The sequence below is a fragment of the Neovison vison genome, chromosome 7 (genome assembly GCF_020171115.1).
Source record: "Neovison vison isolate M4711 chromosome 7, ASM_NN_V1, whole genome shotgun sequence".
NCBI lineage: Eukaryota > Metazoa > Chordata > Mammalia > Carnivora > Mustelidae > Neogale > Neogale vison.
Genome location: NC_058097.1, coordinates 34,197,637 through 34,213,102, shown reverse-complemented (window position 1 = coordinate 34,213,102; position 15,466 = coordinate 34,197,637). Strand labels below are relative to the sequence as shown.

The window sequence follows — 15,466 nt, the reverse complement described above, 5'->3', positions numbered from 1 at the left end:
CTGACAGTATAAAAAGGAATCATGGACATAAGAGATGCTCATATCTACAGAAAGTTTAGAACTTTCCCCCACTAAAAGGATTAAATAGAACACACATATAAAGAATTCAGCTTATTAACCTTTTTAGTGGCTTTCCTAGCTCATGCTATAACAAAATGGAAGATTTAGAGGTTTCAGAATAGCCGTGAAAGAAAGTTGGGTTAGGGGTCTTTCACAGTCTGAGGATGACCAGAAATCTGAATAACTTTCTTCTCTCCTTGTAGGTGGGTGGGATTAAAGACAAAGTGCTGGCAGCACACAGAGCAGGACTGAAGCGAGTCATTATTCCTCAGAGGAATGAAAAAGATCTTGAAGAAATCCCGGGCAATGTACGACAGGATCTAAGTTTTGTCACAGCAAGCTGCCTGGATGAAGTTCTTAATGCAGCTTTTGATGGGGGCTTTACTGTCAACACCAGACCTGGTCTCTTAAATAGCAAATTGTAGGCCCAAATCTCAGCTTTTCAGAATTTCAAGTTATGAAGTGCTAAAAGGTACTGAAAAGTTTTTTGTTCATGCCGTTAGAGGTAAGCAAAGTGTCCCTAATTTGTGAACATGATCACAGCAGTAACAAATCTCACTCAAGTGGTGGCTGGTGTTGATTATAGAAATGCTAATTTAATAAAGTGATTGATAAAAATTGAATTCCTGTCTTCAGTAGAATCATTACTGTCTCAAAAGATGTAGTGCCCATCAGTGCCCAGAACAGAAGCATCAGTATTAGCTGTAAGCTTGTTAGAAAATGTGAATTCTCAAGACCCACCAGCACACCTGAATCAGACTGGGGGGAGAGCCGGGAAATCTGCTTTAGTCAGCCCTCTGGATGATTCTAACATGTGGTCGGCATCAGGAACCATTGGGGTAGACCATTACCTTAGCAGAGTCACCTGGAGATGTTACTGGATCCTGACAACAGTAACATAGCAGGGGCACGGGACGAAGATGAAAATAACCCCAACCATTAGTGTTTGTGGAAAATATTCAAGTGAGAATATTTGAAATATTCCCAAGTGAAACCTGGGATGAGGTCTGCTCACCCCAATACGGGCTGCTGCTTATGCTGAAGTAGCAATCAGAACGTGAGGATTTCTATCGGGCAGAGCGGCTCACGTCAGCGCACATTAGCTTAAAAAAAAAGCCTGCTCCTCAGAGGCAGCGGTCTATCCTGGGATGGTCCCCACGCTTGGTTACCGGACTCCTGTCACTTCCCCTTTATTCCCTGTCCGCCTGTGCCAGTCCCCAGATCCGGTAGACTCCCTGCTCTCTTCTCCTCCTCTGATTTACTTAATCCAGGCTCTGGGAGAACTACAAAGTCAGGCTCTTCTGCTTACTTAGTTTTCCTTACCTATAAAATGGAACAGTAGTACTGAAGTCAGTGTCACTGAAGACGAGTAACAGTGAAACATGACAGTAAAATAATACTACACAATCTTTTATTACAAAATGTTAGAAGAGGCAGAAATACTTTGGAATGTCTTGGATGAGCATGGGATCCACAAGTTACCCAAATACCTGCTAGTAAAATATGAACATGTTTTGGAATTAAAAATCCCGATCTAGGGCTCCAGATAAGGGGCTTGCTATGGCCAGTGGGAGAGCAAACATCAGGACATTTAAAAACATTTCATTGACTATCTCTGTTATGATTTTATCACTTCTATCATCTTTATAGGGAAGGAAAAGCGAACCATACCGGAATTGCAATGCCTCCTTGAACACCCAGAAACAGCAACAGAATGCACTAAAAGGTGGGACTCCAGCCTGCCTGGGAGCAACAGCATCTTCTGTGCCCTCAGGCTTCGGCCGGCAGCCCTTTCTGAAGGAGCCCACAGGGAGCCCTGGGTGTGTGGGGGAACGTGCATAGAAGAGCAGAATTTACCGTTATTGGCCAGTATTCAGTGTATAAATCAGGGATATTAATTACATTCACGATGGTGTATGACCATCACCTCTCTCTCCAAAGCTTTCTTAAACTGTTACCACTGAACAGGATCTCCCCTTTCTTCTACCCATCTACCTGGAACTGTTCAGTCTCTTCCCATTTGCCTGTTCCAGCTACTTCATGTAAGTTTTTGTGTGTGACCTACCTCAGCTTAGCATGTTGTCAGGGTTTAGCCATGCTGACCACATGCATCAGAATCCTGTGTCCACGTGTGCGCCATGCCCCATCTCCTCCGTTCACCCGAGGGGATCGGGGTTGTCTCCGCCTCTCGGCTGCTGGGAAGAGTTCTGTAAACATGCATGTACGATGGTCCCTGTCCCTGCTTCTCAGTTCTTCTGGGCATATACCCAGAAGCAGAGCTGCTGTTCTTAGGATGAGTTTGTGCTTAACTTTGTGAGGAACCACCAAAACTTTTCCTCCACCGTGTTTGCTGTACCATTTGCCATGCCCACCAGCAATTCACAAAGACCCCACTTTCTCCACTCTGCCACCACTTTTCCTTTTTGGTAATAGCCATCCTCATGGTAAGTTAAGTAGCAGCTCTTGATTCCGATTTGCATTTCCCTAATAACTGGTGGTGTATCTTTTCCCAGCATTGTTTCAAGTGTTTCCAAACACCCTTTATATCAGAGCCAGCTGGGTTTTTTATTGAAAATGTTAACTCAGAAATTGTTAAGTAGGACTAGAGGTGAAGCCTTGGGATGTATTTAACCAGTACTCCACATGCCTTCTTTCTATGAGCTTTAAAAACTCACGTATTGGGGCGCCTGGGTGGCTCAGTGGGTTAAGCCGCTGCCTTCAGCTCAGGTCATGATCTCGGGGTCCTGGGATCGAGTCCCGCATCGGGCTCCCTGCTTGGCGGGGAGCCTGCTTCCTCCTCTCTCTCTGCCTGCCTCTCTGCCTACTTGTGATCTCTGTCTGTCAAATAAATGAATAAAATATTAAAAAAAAAAAAAACCTCACGTATTAAAACTAAATAAAGTTTTAAGTGTCTTGGTAATTAAGAAATTCTATATTGTCTGCTTAAAACATACATGTTTTTTGCTGGACTCCGCCTCTTTTGTTTGAACCTTACCGATAACCGTGTCAGGGGCAGAGGTCTTTAGTGTTTTTGATTATAGTGAAAAATGGCATCTTAGTGATTGATCAGAAAATATTTAACATCAGTTTATAAATCTATGATTACAAAAATGGTCTCCTGGTTATATGAGTGGTATTTAAAGGCTACTAAACAGACCTGACTGTTTTTTTTAATGGGGATGGAGCAGGCAAAAAAGTGTACTGAGCAGAACAGAACGATTTCCTTCTTTCCTCTTCTTGACATTGGTCAAGACTTGCATTTTGCTCATAGCACAGATTCTCTTCTTAAGAGTGGAAATGCAAATGGGTTTCATTTCCAGTGCCATCTCTGACAGTGGCTGCTTGAAATGCAGAGGATTTGGATTCCCATCTTTGGACCAGTGACTAGGACGTCTACCACCAGGATCTCCCTATACAAGGTGAGTGCCATTCACACTGTGAGGTAATCAAGTGCGGAGAGTAGAGCAGGCTGACTTCCTACTTTCCAATGAGAACCACTGAAAGGAGGCAAACTTTCCTATAACAAATTCCGGGGGTGGAGGTTGGCAGGGGAGCACTAGGATTTTTGGTGAACCAAAGTATCTATAGCCTCTCCCATATATGTAGTTTGCAGAAATATATGCATTTTTTTTTAAAGATTTTATTTATTTATTTGTCAGAGAGAGAGGGAGAGAGAGCGAGCACAGGCAGACAGAGAGGCAGGCAGAGGAAGAGGGAGAAGCAGGCTCCCTGCCGAGCAAGGAGCCCGATGTGGGACTCGATCCCAGGACGCTGAGATCATGACCTGAGCTGAAGGCAGCTGCTTAACCAACTGAGCCACCCAGGCATCCCGAAATATATGCATTTTTAAAAATTAAGCAATATTACAGTAAAAATCACTTAGATCAAAACAAAAACCTGTTCTCCATCAACATATTAAACTGGCCAGTGATTCAACAGGACAAATTCAAGTTTAAGAAGATAAATCCGAAAGACCAAATTTAAAGAGTATCACCTACCCAACCCCTACATAATTCCCTGAAGAAAATACCAAGACACCAAAAAACAAGACAGGGCATTAACAGAAGAAAGTAGAATATTGATTGTAACAAGGATGATTTAAGATCTCAAGTGAACCAAGAAATGTGGCTATAGATCTCATCATCCCTACAGACCAAGAATACAAAGAGGACTTAAAATATAGTTAACAAAGATAAACTTATTAGATGTCAAACACAAAATTTACTATCTTAATTTGCACAAATTAGCAAAACATGAGGTTACAATGTAAGGGAAAATCCTTCACACCACTACTCTAAGTGTCCACTGGAACCTCTCCAGAAAGCGGATAAAAGTATCAAGGCCTTAAAAAAATAAAAGAATCCCAAGAATATAATGAGAAATGTTCGCAGGTTATAAATAGCCAGAAAAGATTTACATGGACAACCTGGACAAAGCGGTATCTAACCTCAGGAAAACTGGCTAAAATTCTAGTCAATCCTCATCACTAAGTTTTCCCAAAACCATGTCTCTCCAAGATTATTAAAGTTACATGTGAGGGCATGGGGTGGGGGATGGGGGCAGTTCACAAAATTACATGATTTCAAGATAAATGTGTAAGCAGAAGTAAATATTACAAAGGACTCGAAAAATAAAAATATTCCTGTTCATCTCTGAATAGACGAGTTCCAGATCTCATATGTGCTCTTTTCTAACTTCCAAACCCTACACTGAGCATATACTACTATCATAATCCAAGAAACGCTTTAAAATACTGTAAAAACAAAATGATGTACCTCTACAGAAGTATTCAATACATCAAATGTAGAGGGAAAACTGCTTTTCTAAACACACATGCTGGGACGCCTGGGTGGCGCAGTTGGTTGGACGACTGCCTTCGGCTCAGGGCGTGATCCTGGAGTCCCGGGATCGAGTCCCACATCGGGCTCCCAGCTCCATGGGGAGTCTGCTTCGCTCTCTGACCTTCTCCTTGCTCATGCTCTCTCTCACTGTCTCTCTCTCTCAAATAAATAAATAAAATCTTTTAAATAAATAAATAAACACACATGCTAACAGGAAGAGACCAAAACATACATTTGTGGTTGATGTATTCCCTTTCACCACAAAAATGGCTACACGAGCATGTAATAACCAATTCAAAAATAATGGTTAGGTAGGGAAAGAGACTACACAAATCTTCATTCTGAAAATGGTTAACGGAAGTAAATTCTGTTATCCAAAACTGCTGGTGGGATAAGGGGGTCGTCCCAAATTAATTTTAACTGACTTTCTAATAAGTTTAGTGTACCCATAAAAGACACACAAAATAAAATGATCTCTGGTCATTCAGAAGGCAGTTTCAGAATCTTGTTAGGGCCTCAGTGTAATTAGCAACAGTTATCAGTATGGTGCTAGTTAAAAGCTTGATAATAGCAGCTAACATTTGTTGGGTGCTTATTACTGCAAAGCAGCACAGTTCTAGGTAACTTACTGGTATCCCATCTAACCCCTTGGGGAGCTACCATAATTAACCCCATTTTACACATTAGCAAACAGGGACCCAAGGTCCCATACCTGAGAAGTGAACTAGAGCTACAACTGGCACATAGGTCCCTGGAAGGCTGCTTTAAGGCCCAGGCTATTAAATATTAGGCTATGAAATACTAACTCTTACTGTTGGTTTGGGGTTTTTTTGTTTTTGTTTTTTTTTTTTTTAAATAGGAAGAAAAGAGATCAGCAGTTTAACTTAAATTAGTCTCCTATCAGAATTGTGACGATAAAAATGTCAGCAAGGGGGAAGAAATCAAGACTCTGTATACCCAGAGACCATATACTCATTCTTTGTTTAGAATAAATCTATCACACTTCAAAATACAGCATACGGTTTTTGGTTTATAAAATACAGAATTGAAGAGGAAAATAACTTTGGATATTAAAAATCAAACAGAGCTAAAGCAGACACACAAAAGTTTTTAATTTGCCAGATATTCTTTTAATGAGAATTATAAAAGACCAAAAACATTTTTTGCAAACTGCTTTTAAACAAATGATTTGCTTTTGATTACAAATACTGTGTAAGACGATGCCTTCTTCTGCAAAACCAATAAATACAAGAACAAATTTTAAACATGTGATTTGTCCAAGATATTTGGAGGGAAAAAAAAAGCCTGATTTTTTTTTTCAGTATTAAAAAAAAAAATCAGTATTCCCTAACCTTTCAAAGAATAAGTTCAAAGGTATGACTCAGCTGGAGAAAAGAGAGAGACAGAGACCATCTTACAACTGCTTTAAATAGCTTCTGGTAATTCTGCTGTTACCTTTCCTTTCTGGAACTCCTATCTTCTCAAAAGAGTTGAATGTAAAATACTTCTAATGAACTGATTAATGGGGGAAAAGAAAATACGTATTGAACACATATGTATAAACTTTACCATAAACAATTATGCATATCAAAAAGACACTAACTTTAAAAAGATACAAAAAAAGTGAGGAAAAACCTGAATTACAGAAAAGAAAGTCAAATTTATTTAATGAAAAACTAGAATTAATAAAAATTAGCAAATACACACACAAAAAAAATATACACACACAGCAGCACTATGTATTGACTCACAAAGGGGAAAAGCAGTGGTCCAAGACCACTCAACATGGCTTGTCGGTTAAAGGAGAAAAAAAAACAAACAAACCTCCCCACACACACACACATACACACATACGGGTGCACACACACACACACACACACATACACACACACCCAGCTCGCAGCACACACACAAAACAAAAACCCAGTATTTTTCAACAGTACAGTCAATCTACAACACAAATTCAGAATTATTTTACAATGCTTCCTTTCTTAATACAAAAGATGCCCATCTTGGGTGTATATATATTTTTTTTTCAGTGGTTTACTGCTGACTTATTTTTAAATATATTAGTGTTACTACATGCAACTGTTTCCTGTATTTAACAGCCTTTCCTTTTATTTACCTTCATGTGTCTAGCTTCCACCTACCAAAAGTTTCAGGTTGACAGGCAGATGGTGCCTTATTCTCTGTGAAATTGAATGCAATGGTTTTAAACACTGGCCAGAAAATATTTGATTACCATTTCAACACATGGAAATAGTTACATTGATGCCTAAATTGCCATTTTCTGCAAAAAGCTGTGCAATGCTGGTGTCAAAGACTAGGCAGTCACTATTCATAATGGCTGTGGCAATTCCCTCATGAATAGAGCGTGGAGTCGCTTCCCAAGTCAATCGCCGCCTATGACCATTTAGCTCAAGTCGATAAGCAAAATTTTCAGCTTGCTTGCGTGTTCCTATCAGCTGTACAATTGCAAAGAACTGCTGGTGACCATCGTACTTTTCCTGTTTCTCCAAGACTAACATGAAGTGAAAGCCAAAACAGGACTGCATCATCACCCAGTCAACAGCACCAGGAAGATTAATGTCTGTAGCAAGGAAAACTATATCCTCTCCCTGTAGGGTCGTAATGGACTTATGCTGATGCATCAGATGGGGCATTACAGCATCCAGAGAGCCTTGCCATTTACAGGAAGCACCAGGGCACGGACACGAATAAGGCCTAAACTCACAGAGCTCTTCATGGTCTGCTTTTTCTGTGTGTGGCAAAGTTATTTCACATCCAGAAGAGGCATATTTACAAGGGAAAAGTACAGAATTGGCCACTTTCTCCATAGCCAAGTTGCGAATGGATCCCAGAGGGCCCCGGCAGGTTGGACAACATGTGAGCTTCGGGCGACAGTTGCTACAAACGAGATGGCCGCTCTGACACTGAAGAATGGGTGGTAACACATAGTCAAAGCAGACCGGACACTCAAAAAGACTCGCCAAGTCATTGTTGGATGCAGTTGTGCCAGTCAGGGCAGGCACCCTCTGGGACGGCGTACACTTTGAGGTTCCAGTAGGTAATGCTGTTGCAGTCTGGCGGCTCATTTCTGTAACCAAAACATAAATAAAAATAAAAGAAGGCAAGAGAAAAAGAATTACAACCATCACTTGTTTTATAAATAATGCTGACATGCCAGAAATACTTCAGTTTCATGCAAAATGTACTGTGAGCAAAAGACTAAAGGATTTAAAAAACCATAAATTACACAAATTATGCATTTTGATTATAAGGAGTTGTACGCCAGATAAAATCTCTTTTATCAAAATGTCCCAGGACACATGTAGAACTCCCTTTCTTTAAAAAACAAAATATGAAAAATCTGCTTGGATGAACTAGACAACATGGAATAAATGCTGAAACAGAAACCGGACCATCAACAACTGAAGAAACTGTGTGTTAAGTAGCTTAAGTTCAATGAAATCCATTTTTACTGAACTTTCCCCTCCCCCTACCTGTGTTCAATTCCCCTGCTCAATCTATTTCTATCCCATTCTGGGTCAGCTCCCAACAGTTACAGGGAGTCACAAGTAATCCAAAGGGTCAGCAAGACATCAGTTTGATTAACTCCATGTAATGGTAAACAGAAATCTGCTTTAGATGTAGATTTAGGGAATGGGAGAAGGTCACCAGGGGAAGGGTCTGCTGCCATCCTATCATCCATTTTCATCTAGTAAGTCTTCCCTAGAATATTAACATCAGCTATGCATTAATCTTATTTCGTACTGATCAGTAACCCCCACCTCAAAAGTGTGACGAAGAGAAGAGAAATGGAAGGCCATCTTCAAAAGTTCTTAGTCTGGCACTTACAGAAAGTACATCTCTCTACTCTACTTCCATTCCACAATACAAATCAGATATAAATTGCAATGGGAAAGAGCCAGAAAATAAGGTAAATAAAGATAAAGCACCAGAGAGAGACACACAACACTGGGGACAGTATAGTGAACAGGTTAAGAATTCCTTGTACCCTAGGGTTCACCAGTGTTGCTGAAGCATTCATCAGCACAGTAATATTATTTAAGACATAAATGTCACCTAGAAGAAATGACAAGGTAACTAACTTGTCAGGCTAAATGAAGATAAAGCAAACATCTTCCCCAGGAAACTACCTTTGCTAGGATATGACAGGCCATATTTGTCTCAAGAGATAAAGATCACTCTACTAATGTCCTGAGAGGGTATTCCCAATAACTATATAAGCCATATTTCTAACAATATTAAACAATATTAAATTTTAATGCTTCCAATTTAATGGTTTCTCAATTATAATTGTTATTCTGGTGCAAAGAATGTGACTTTGAAAAAACAACGTGCCATATAAATGCAACCTATTCTAGATTACTTGAAGACAGACTCCTCAAGTGAGGGTTGAAGCTGCACCCCCCTCCAAAAAAACAGATTAATTCCACTGTCAACTAAAGTTAATATTCTACAATTGAGGAGTTTACAAAAGTACAGAATTCCATCATAATGTGGCTTACCACATGGATTTAGGGACAACAGGAATCAACTTTCATCATCTGAAATAATGTAAAACCCAGGTGTTAGATTCTTTGTGCTGATGATCCTCACTTTCCATCACCTGGAAACAAAGGGCATAGCACTGCCAAAATGCCCATGTCTATGCTGTATGCCTGTTTCATGGTCCATTTTATATCATTCACTAAAAAGCAATATGAGAATTAGAAAGTGGTTCCCTGAGCAGGAAACAGTCTAAACCACCAATGCCTTTTCAAATCACTAAACCAAAACAAGCTAATCACATTAAGGGGCAGTAAACTCAGTTTGTATTTAACATACTAGAACCAGGAAAATACAAGCAAGAAAAACGTTGTCATTTCATTTCTTAACCTAACAAATACCTGTACATTGATCATCAATCATGTTATGTTAAACATGTTTATGTTAACATGCTTATGTTAAAATATATATATTTTTCCCCAAAGACTGTAGAGAGCACAATTTAAATCCCTATCTAAAGACTGAAAACAAGTGAAATGAGGCCGGTATTTCTTGTGAATGGAGGTATTTCGATGACAGCAGCTACTAAAACCTCCCAAAGCTCCAAAGGTAGAACCCAGCTCCATGTTCAATCAAAAAGAACCCGAACCACACAACAGCCCTGCAGTAGGAACCAAGGACTCAAGTGTCTTTAGACAACCCTGAAGGAGTGATGACATAACCTGAAGCTTAGTTTAAACAGAAAAGTACAGCAGATCAAAAAAAAAAAAAAAACAAAACAAAACAAAACAAAAAAACAGCGCCGCAAATTCGAGCTCAATTACATTGCAGCCACTCCCTGATCCAGATTCCACTGGCTTACAACAACTTTCCCGTTTCATAGTTTAAGCAACCCAGTCTTTTAATGTCAATACCTTTTCTCTTCCTTGTCCCAGCTGCTGGTAAACATGTGAGCAAGACACCCCTCCAAGAGTACAGAAAAGGTAAGGGAGACTTCCCGGTCATGAGAAGTCAGGTAGCTCATAGCCTTTCCCCCAGAAGCAAATACGATTTTTAACAGAGTCTCCTCCTGGACACCTTCTGTTCCTAATCATGTCCGAGTTCAAGTTTTCAAGACGCGAAGTTTTAAGTGTCCTGCCCTATAACACACTCCATTCACTCCGAGGCACCGGCTACCGCAGCAGCAGAGAAATGAAGGCTCTCCCGTCCCAACAGGAGTCGACCACACCTCCCTGCGAGCTCAAATTCGCCTGCGTTTCCAAAAATGGGCGCCATCACTGAGCTGTCCTCCGCCGGGCCCTACACCGTCTGTCTTGGAAGTTTGTCTTCCCCACATTCGTTAGCTAGCCAGGTTGGGTGAAGGACGGGGTGTAAGGTACGAGGAGGCTGGAGTAAGAGCTCCCTCGGAGCCAGCTTTGGAGCCACTACAGGGTCCGGCCCGCCAGGAGAGACGCGAGGAGCCCACAGCTGGGGCCTGGCCGCCGCTGGGAAAGCCTGCTCCAGCCCGCAGCGCCAGCCAGCCAGCCCCAGGCTCGCTGCACCCAGCCGCAGCTAACGTGGGGCGGGGCTGGCTGGGCGGGGTCCACAGGGGAGGGGCTGACGCCGTGGGCACGCCCGCAAGCTCCGCCCCCCCAGCCCAGGCGGCTCCCGGGCACCGCACTGCGTGGCCCTGCGTGACCGCAACTCCAACCTTACCCTCGACCCCCAGCGACACTGGGACCTCAGCATTAACACATGCTTATATTTAGGTCGAAACATTACTTTCCGTGGAACAAAACAGATACTGGCAATTTTGTATGATTTCAATCTAAGACCTACACAGAGTATATGGAACATAAATGGCCAAACAAGTGCTCTTCTCCTGGTTAACCATGTGAACACAGTTCTCTGCACTTCATTTGCTATTTACCGGGAGTCAACTACCATATTTCCTCAATTCTAACTCACTCCTCCACTTCTACTCCTGTTGGCACCATACTTCAAACTCCTCTCCCTTGGAAGCAAAGACTGAAGGGAGAGAAGTAAACAGTACATTATAACCATATCAAACTCCAACCTCCAAACCGAGATTACATTCTCCTCCCACTCTGGGAAAACCATCTTAAACAGCCTCATTAAACACAGAAGCTTGTTTTGTTTTTAAAGCATTAACCGTGCCCCAATAAAGTCTTGGGCCTCAGATTTGCACTGCGTCAGGAAGTACACTTGGGGGTTTAACCTGTCATTACATCATGCTTACAGGGCAGCTTTTAAACGCAGCAGGAGCTGGTAGTGGGAATGAAACCCTGGGCAGTAAGTTATAGATTACCCACTTTCCCCATCAAATTTTAATTCTAATAACTTCCCAACCCTATTAATAGTGTGTTCAAACACTTCAGCCTCATTTTAGTATTAGGCTACACAAAACACCTTCAGGGATAGAAATATCACTGAAATTAGATAAAGTCTGTTCACTGACAAATATAAATTATTACTACCTACATTTTTAATCTAATACATATTCGTTCTACAGAGGTTTCAGGTTTCTAGGGCAGGAGACTTTAAATGGTTTAGGTAGGGAAACTCTTGCCAAACAGTTAAAACTGAACCCAAATGTGTAAAACAAGTCAAAGGGAAGGAATGATTCCAGGGGAAAAAAAAATCATTTTTCCCAAACTTCCAAAGGATCTGTTACAGAGCCTTAGAGCACCATCTGAAAACCATTAAGCTACAGACAAACCTCTCAACAAGTGAGTCAGGACAATAAAAGTGGAAGCATTCTGGAGGCACCTATACACAGCTGGATTCAAACCCAGTCTTCACCACCTGTTCAGCCATAAAACTGGGACAGTATTCCAGCCTCACATAGCTTTTGTCTGGATAATTTATGTATATCATAGGTGGTACATACCCCAAAATACTATTCACTTAACACCTCCAGAACTTTCTTGCCTTGCTTGAGGTCATCTATTAGTTAAAAGACCTAGAATGTGTAGGTTCCAAAAGATACTGAGTTTCTAAAGGTTATCAAACATGTCTGCCAAAGATCAACTGCCACTTAACTAATGTTTAGCATAATAAAGCTTAGCGAATTTCTCAACTAAGCAGAACATTTACAATGGTTTTACAAGGAGCTTAAAATTTCACAAAAATTACCTTACACTTTGGATTTTTGTTAACTTCATATTTTGTGGGCTTGTCTTAGTGTAAATGACAAGCCCATAAAATACAAAGTTAACAAAAATCCAAAATTTACGAAGAGTGCCCTATTACCTAAGCTTTCTAAAGTCTGTATCTCAAGCCCAGTTTGGTATTTAGTTTCCTAAATAGACTTTAACCTGCATCAAAACATTTTATAATCAGCCTTTAATGCTCTCAGTAATTTTAGAGCATTTAATTATTGTTTTGTCACATTAGCATACTTAAGTAAAAGTGGATGGACTTAAACTTTTATTCTTGATTTCATGTGGGAACCTTCGTTTCTTTTCATAAAGGGCTGATGAACAATTTCTCTGATTAGTCATAACTCATGCTTAGTAATATACAACAACTATTTTTTGAAGTTTACTATGGCAGGCAAATAATGCCCCCCCCCAAAGATGTCTGCATCCTTAAGGCCTGCCACTGAACCTATGACAGTGTTATGTTACAGTGGCAACAGAAAGCTAATACAGTTACTTACAAAATAAAGGTTCAAAATGGAGAAATGTAGTCGCACATGCAAAAAGGATCACAGTGTATTGCAAAGCAAGCTACAAACAACATACACAGGGTGTACACACTCGCACATGATACAGAAGTGAAATTTTTAGCAATTTTTTTCTTCAAAGGGGACAATAAATAAACTGCTTTATCAAGATTAGTCTGATTGAGTTGTGAAAACTATCAAAATAAGAAGTGAAATTTGCACTTTTAATTTAGTAAAAAAAATATGCAAATATCACCAGCCCTCTTTTATTTTTCCAAAAATTATTCCTAAAAATGATAAAATATTCACTGTAAAATAAAGTACAGGCTCAGATTATGAATTTGTTCTATTAGGAATCAAGGGGTTAAATAAAACTCCATTCAAAACATTTAAGGGCTTTTATCCTTTAACTCTTTTTTGCAAAAGAGGTACTTTTTACATTTGATATTGTGGAGGGTATTATGCAGAAAATGTTATCATTTCTATTTTTAAGATTCATTTCTATTTTAAGATTTACTTCTCACACACTGAAGAAATTAAAATTTAATGCAAGTCTTAAAAATTTAACAGCTTAGGGGCGCCTGGGTGGCTCAGTGGGTTAAAGCCTCTGCCTTCGGCTCAGGTCATGATCCCGGGGTCCTGGGATCGAGCCCCTCAGCAAGGAGCCTGCTTTCTCCTCTCTCTCTGCTTGCTTCTCTGCCTATTTGTGATCTGTCAAATAAATAAAATCTTTTAAAAAAAAATTTAACAGCTTAAAATGCCTAAAGTTAAAAAAAAATCAAACTTCATTATAAAACAATAATGCCAGGAAAAAAATTAAACAACCATTTTTAGTTTCCAAAACTGTAGCAAAGTAACATGAGGAATTTAAATTGTAAATATTTTCCTAAAAATAATTCTGAAAACTCCGCTGCTATAGAAGAGTGAGTGAGTGAGTTAGTTAGTTAGTTAGTTACTAGGAAGACTGGTGATATGAAATGGGGAAAGCCCAGGACAATAATCTGGTAAAATATCTGCTATAAAAAAAGTCTGAAAAAAGGTAACAGCCCAGTAAATGAAGAGGAAAGTGCAAACCCCAATTCATATCTGTAAAGCAATATACATTTGCCTTTTTGTTGCAGAAATCACTCTACTTTGAGACTTCCACCCCAGTAAAAAAAAAACAGCATATACTGACTCGGAACCCACTAGGCACTATGGTAGATACTGCAGTGTAGTAGCAGATGAAATGCTAAGTGGGAGTGAGATGCCTGTGAGAGGTCTTGCAGAACAGCAGTAGATGTACAACAGTTCAGAGTGCAGATGAGGAGGCATTAACACACAATACCATCTGAAATCACAGGGAAGAGGAACATGCCTAAAATGAGAAAAATCCCAACATTAAAAGACTGACGAGTTCACTGATGGGAGGCACTGGCCCTAGACTGCAACAGTTCTCAAACTTTACAGTGCCTACTAATCATCTAGGCATCTTATTAAAATGCAGGTTCTGTTTTAGAATCAGAATTATTCTGAACCTGGGCCTGAGATTCTGCATTTTTTAAAGATTTTTTTATTTATTTGACAGAAAGAGAGAGAGGTCACACGTAGTCAGAGAGGCAGGCAGAGAGAGAGGAGGAAGCAGGCTCCCTGCTGAGCAGAGAGCCCGATGCTGGGCTCGATCCCAGGACCCCGAGATCATGACCTGAGCCGAAGGCAGAGGCTTTAACCCACTAAGCCACCCAGGTGCCCCTGAGACTCTGCATTTTTAACCCTGGGTTTGGCCAAATGCCATGGTGAGGCTCGTGTGAGTAGCAAAAACCTGAATAACCGAGAAGGAAAGCGAAGATGAGAGAAAAGCAGAAGAGGGTGGTATCTCAGGAGTCAAGGGAAGGTACAGACTTAAGATCTATAAACATTCACATGTATAAATATTAAAGTAAATTATGCTTTATTATATACTTATAGGGAACTTGCACTCTTTCTGTAATCAGAAAAAAATTAAAAGGCAACAACAAGCAGAACTGCATGAACATGCAATAATTCATGGAATATATAGCATCCATGAACCCTTCTTACTTAATTAAAAATAAGCAATGGATCAAAGTAAGTAATTCAGAAATGGTGATCTTGTAAAAGGTGCAAATAAATACAAAAATTACAAAAAAAATATTATGGTAAGAAGCAGTAAAAATAATGGCACAGTCAACCATGTGGAATCTGCTGAGAGGTCAAGTATGATCATGCTTAACAGGTGTTCATGGGTTGGCATTATAGAAGTTACTGGTGACCTCTGCAAAAGCAACCTCGGGGATATGGTGTGCAAATCAGACCAAAGGAGACTGAACAGGATGCTGTGTTAACAAAAAGCATGGCTGTGGAGAGGACAGGCAAGTTAGAGAATGGC

General features: G+C 40.3%; 2 protein-coding genes across 5 annotated transcripts in view; one reads left to right on the top strand and one right to left on the bottom strand.

Moving 5' to 3' along the window:
• Positions 1-683, top strand: part of LONP2 (lon peptidase 2, peroxisomal) — a 105,144-nt gene extending 104,461 nt beyond the window's left edge. Inside the window, exon 15 of the mRNA XM_044256204.1 lies at positions 264-683. Within this exon, the coding sequence (XP_044112139.1) occupies positions 264-485 (222 nt within the window). The 3' untranslated portion in view covers positions 486-683. The remainder of the gene's footprint in view (positions 1-263) is intronic.
• Positions 684-6,008: 5,325 nt separating this feature from the next.
• SIAH1 (siah E3 ubiquitin protein ligase 1) overlaps positions 6,009-15,466 on the bottom strand; it is a 29,541-nt gene continuing 20,083 nt past the window's right edge. Inside the window, exons 1-2 of one of the 4 annotated variants that reach the window (XM_044256205.1) lie at positions 10,328-10,882; positions 6,009-7,998 (exon numbers count right to left, since the gene is read on the bottom strand). In XM_044256205.1, the coding sequence (XP_044112140.1) occupies positions 7,148-7,998; positions 10,328-10,418 (942 nt within the window). In that variant the 5' untranslated portion in view covers positions 10,419-10,882 and the 3' untranslated portion in view covers positions 6,009-7,147. The other 3 variants (XM_044256208.1, XM_044256207.1, XM_044256206.1) reach the window with 3 other exon arrangements.